The sequence below is a fragment of the Apaloderma vittatum genome, unplaced genomic scaffold, assembly GCF_000703405.1.
Source record: "Apaloderma vittatum isolate BGI_N311 unplaced genomic scaffold, ASM70340v1 scaffold10496, whole genome shotgun sequence".
In the NCBI taxonomy this organism is placed as follows: Eukaryota; Metazoa; Chordata; class Aves; order Trogoniformes; family Trogonidae; genus Apaloderma; species Apaloderma vittatum.
Window position 1 is genome coordinate 36,095 of NW_009721266.1, and position 4,699 is coordinate 40,793.

Consider the following 4,699-nt stretch of genomic DNA (forward strand, 5'->3'; position numbering starts at 1 on the left):
GTCAGCTGATCCCACTGCAATCCCAAACCCCAAAGGCTGCGGCATGGCCACCACCAACCGTGAGGACCTCTTGGCGTTATTCTCCCATACGGGAGGTCTGATCGCGGCATCTAGGACGCGACACCGAAGCTAGGGATGACACCACGCCTTGGTTGAGCTGGCTGGGCCACCTCTAGGTTTGTAACCTTTGTAAGGTGGGGAAGGTGGTAGCAAAAAGTCTTACCTGCGCGGCACTGCTGGGGTAGGAGCTGTTGCCATCCAGGATGGTGCGGGGCAGCACACACCTGATCTCCACGGCGTTGCTCCTCCTCTTCGCCACGTCCTCCAGGCGGACGTGTTTCAGGGATGGGAGGCTGCCAAGGGGGCTGAGGAAGGTGCCTCGGCTGATGTGAGGGTCACTGAGCTTCCTCTGTATGGGAAGGATCTCCCCGTTGTGGGTGACGTCCGAGTTGGTTCTCCGGAGCGGTCCGTAACGATCCCTCACCTCGAAGTACTCGTCGGAGATGGAGGAGGCATTGGAGCGGCGGTAGCTGTGGTCAGCAGAGCTGCTGGAGTAGCTCTCCTGGTCACTGAGAGTGATGTACTCCTCTTCCTCCTCCTCCTCCTCTTCTCCCAGCCCATTATGGGTGCAGGGAGGCCCTTGGTCCTCCTGTGGCCCTGCCACCGGCCGCTCTGGCTGGAGGTGGTGGGTCTCCAGTGAAGCTCTGTTGGGGTTCTCCTCCGGTTCCTGCTTCGCACCCGCGTGGTCAGCTGGCAGTGGTTGAGTGTCACCCTCGGGGACAGTGCCACTGTCACAGGGCGTAATGACTTTGGTCACAAGGATGCCGAAGGGGATGGTTCTTGGCTTTGGGACTGGGGGCTTGATGTCCCCCAATGTCTCCTCTGGTGGCTTCAAGCGGTGGCCCAACGGTGAAGTGGCAAATGTTCCTGCTTGCTTTGCTGCCCAGCTGGCACCATCTATAGGGCTGGCAGCGGGGGCTGCAGGTGCTTCCATGGAGGCCTGTCTTTGGCAGGGAGATACCAAGGGTAGCTCTTGGTCTGAGTTTTTCTTGTTTTCCATCTCCCTGTTCTTGAGCATCTGCCGGTGCTGGGCGCTGGCCTGGGAGACGTCACAGACTTTGATGCGGTTCATCTGAGAGAGCTTCACGTTCTTTATCTTGGGGTCAATAATGTTGATGTAGCCTAAAACTTCGCTCCCGGGCTCGGGGTCGGGCTCGACCCAGGTGGGCAGATAGTCAAACATGTTGGCTTTCTCCAGGTTCAGGAGGCCGGGGTGGATGAGCAGGGAGAGGTCTGCCACGTCACCGTGCTTGTCACCCGCCTGGCCCTCGGGCTGGGCTTTGCCTTTGTTGTCTGTCTTCTGGTTTTTCTCCTGGTTCTCGGATGAAGTCTTGCTGATCTGGTCGGCGCTCTTGGCCTTCACCAGGGCGTATTTAGGGTTTATCAGCTTCTTTACCACGGCGTTGGCGGGCGTCACCGGCACGACAGAGGGCAGCGTGACGGGCTCGGGTTCGGGCTCTTCACCCATGGAGATGGACTTGAGGCTCACCCCCTTGGACATGAGGTAGAGCTCCTGGAACTGCTTGTCGAACGCCTCCACCACTTGGCCCGAGAGGACCGTGATGACGTTTCGGTCCGTCCTCGCCGCAGACCAGGTGAAGCTGGAACAGAAACACATTGGAAAACCCCTGAGCCCTCGCTGGCAAATAACACACCTCTCCCCAGCCCTGGCTTCCCGCCAGGGACTGGTGAGGACATGATCTCCCTGTGAACAATAGTAATGAGATCGAAGAAATAGCTCTCATCCCAAATTAGAATGAAGGGTTTGAAGCCTTGAAACTTGAGGTAAAAATAAAAGGTATTTGATGTGGGACAGTTAATTTTTCACTTTAGTGTTGGCCGCTTGTCCTAAGAGTGACTCAGAAAAGGATGTTTCTTGTTGTGGCCAGAAAGTAGGAGATATTTCAATTCTACATTTGTGGAACTTGTCTCTTAGAGCTGCAAAATTTATCGAGACTGATCTATTTCTACCAAAGTAAGTTTCCGTTTGGATAAATTGGAAAACACTTTGGATAGGAAATGTTTAACTGGAAAAGCTGAGGTCAACACGAAAGCTAGCACTGGCTGCGGTTTGGTGCTTTTGTCCTTCCTTGTGCCCGTTGGCAGAAGCAGCTGGTGCGTCCCACCACCTCCGAGAAGGAGGGATGTCCTAGGCCTGGCCGTGGGGTCCCACTCCAAATCTCAAGCTGGCCTTGCAAATCCCTCTTCCAGTTTAGGAGGAGGGAAGCAAATCTGAGATGAGGCCCTGGGGCTGTGCTGGGCAAGAACCGCCACTTGGGTCTGTGTCGGTCCTTTGACCAGCACAAGATGTGGCTGATTACCTGTAGGATCCACACATCGCCCGGTCCCCGTCCACAAACATGAACTTCTGGGCCAAAGCCCCCTTGAACTTGGTAGCCGAGCGCGTGAAAAACTCTGTCCCCCCCGTGCTTCGGACTCGCAGGTTCTGAAAAGCAAAGGTGCAGGTGTGAGCAGCAGCAAAGGTCTTCAGATCACCGTTCACCCCTCTTTTGATGCCACCACAGATGCTCCACAGCCCCTGTGAGGAGTGGGAAACGTTCTTCAGGGCCAGCTCAGAGGATGCCACAGCGATGGGAAGATAAAATACCTTGCCCAAGGTCACGCAGCAAACCGTGGGCTTGGCTTCAAGAATCTCCTGCCTGGCCCATGTATCAGGCAGCGTTTTCTACCTCTTGAACTCGGCTCTGCCTGCATCCACGGGTGAGATAATGCTGCCAAGCTTTCCACCTCCTGCAACCTATGTTCATGCCACCAGGGGAAAAGTGATTCTGCAGCCCCACCCCAGTGGCAGATGAACATGAGGTTTAGGAGGTGGAGGTGACCCCAGGACAATGCACATGGACTCAAGGGCACTAAGCTCGTCCTCTACCAACCCCTCCTCCCCTTGCTGTGCTCCTAAATCTGAGCATCTAGCTCTGCTTTTGGGGGTGGTCTGAGAAAATGGCTTTTATCCCCAGTCTGGCTTCATGTTTCTGTGCGTCTCCATGGCACATTTTTGCAGCTGAGCAGATAGCATCTCTCAAATGGTCTCCCTGGGGTGGGGAGAAAATATTTTCTTATGAAAGCACAGACATTCCTCCTGTTCCTGCTGGGATGTCAGCAATGCCATTACCAGAGGCACCGCGTCGTCACCGGGTCATGCCCTCCAAAGTTGTTTTTTTTGCGTGCCAACCCACCGAAAGTATTTTCCCCCACCTTCAGCCTTCCTCATCTCCTTCTCTGGGATCTCCTCTCTCCCTGCAGACCATGAGCCGGCACAACCAGGGTGCAAACGGAGCTCGGGCAACCCTGGTCCCCGCTCCTGCGTGTCTGGTGCGGTGGTGGGGCAGTGATTCAGCGCTGGTTTCAGTGTGCAGCAAAAGGAGTTTCCTGAGTGACTTTCCAGGGATGTTTTATGCACTGAGTGGATAAGTTTAAGGTGGGAGTTTTTTTATGTGTTTTATTTCTTGTTTGTAGCATTCACCTTTTTGTCTGGCGTGGCCAGGGGAAATCGGTGCTGGGCAGCACTGCGGGTGCTGCAGGTGGCTGACAAGCAGACTGGAGTGGCAATTCCCATCCCTGTCCCCTGTTGTCCCTACACATGGGTACCAGCTGGGTATTGCTCGCACCCGAGGCTGAACCCTCCACGCATCACCAGCTCGCAGCTCTCCCAGGGCTTCGATCTCTCCTGCTTGGATCCAAACTTTTTGCAGAAAGGCACAAAGCAGCCGTGGGGTTTTTTCTCAAGGTAACACCCAGGGAAACAAAGCCTCCCGAGAAGCGAGGTGCCCGGTTACCTCCTCGCTCCCGGTGTATCTCTGCTCTAAATAAGATCTGTTTATTTAATCTCTCCCAAGACAAGCGCGCACCCGGTGCCTTGGCCGGCTGCCGAGCCCGGTGAATCACTCCCCAGGCACTCGCCGTTGCTCAACGAAGCGACCGCCTTGCCCAAGCTGGCTTGCTAATTGCCTCAGAAGGCACTGAGATAACGACGTACGTTTCGTTAGCATCTCCTGGCTTACGAAGCAGCTCCCAGACACTGCCCTAGTTTCCGTACAGCCTCCTGCCCCGCTGCATCGCTTGCCAGCAAATTGGCTGCAATATGTGGCAAATCCCAACTTCTAGACATTTGCCGAGCTCTGCAGATGTTCTCCTGCTTTTCCAGTCTTGCCACTGAGTTGCTAATGGATTAAAACACCGGCGTGCGTCAGCTCTGGCTTTTCTGGTCTCAGAGCAGCAGCAGTCTGCAGGATACCAGACTCTCCGGGGAGTTTTGATGGCAGGTGAAAGCTCAGCTGAATCTGCTTTAATTGCTATGAGCAGCAACTAAGCAGGGCCGGTGGGTTTGTTGGCTGGGGAGGGTGTGAGACTTGGCTGGCTGCTGCTTTTGGCTCCCTGGGATGGGGTCTCTGAGCCCCCTACTGAGTTCCAACCCGGCTCCAGCCCAGTGTGAGGGTGTCGTGGCTCCTACGTGTTCCTGCTCAGCCGGGGATTTGCCCTCAGCATAAGCAAATTTGGTGAGCTTGCCCGGGCATGGGCCTCCCCGCCAGCCATTTGGCAGCCAGCGTGCGCGGCCGGGTGACGTCAGGAGCAGAAACATCACCTTTTCTGCCAAGCAACAGGCGAGGCTGAGCCGCTC

General features: G+C 55.6%; 1 protein-coding gene across 1 annotated transcript in view; it reads right to left on the minus strand.

Moving 5' to 3' along the window:
• Nucleotides 1-4,699, minus strand: part of FAM83G (family with sequence similarity 83, member G) — a 17,115-nt gene that overhangs the window by 4,649 nt on the left and 7,767 nt on the right. The window contains exons 3-4 of the mRNA XM_009871317.1: nt 2,382-2,506; nt 224-1,661 (exon numbers count right to left, since the gene is read on the minus strand). Coding sequence (XP_009869619.1) covers nt 224-1,661; nt 2,382-2,506 — 1,563 coding nt within the window. The remainder of the gene's footprint in view (nt 1-223; nt 1,662-2,381; nt 2,507-4,699) is intronic.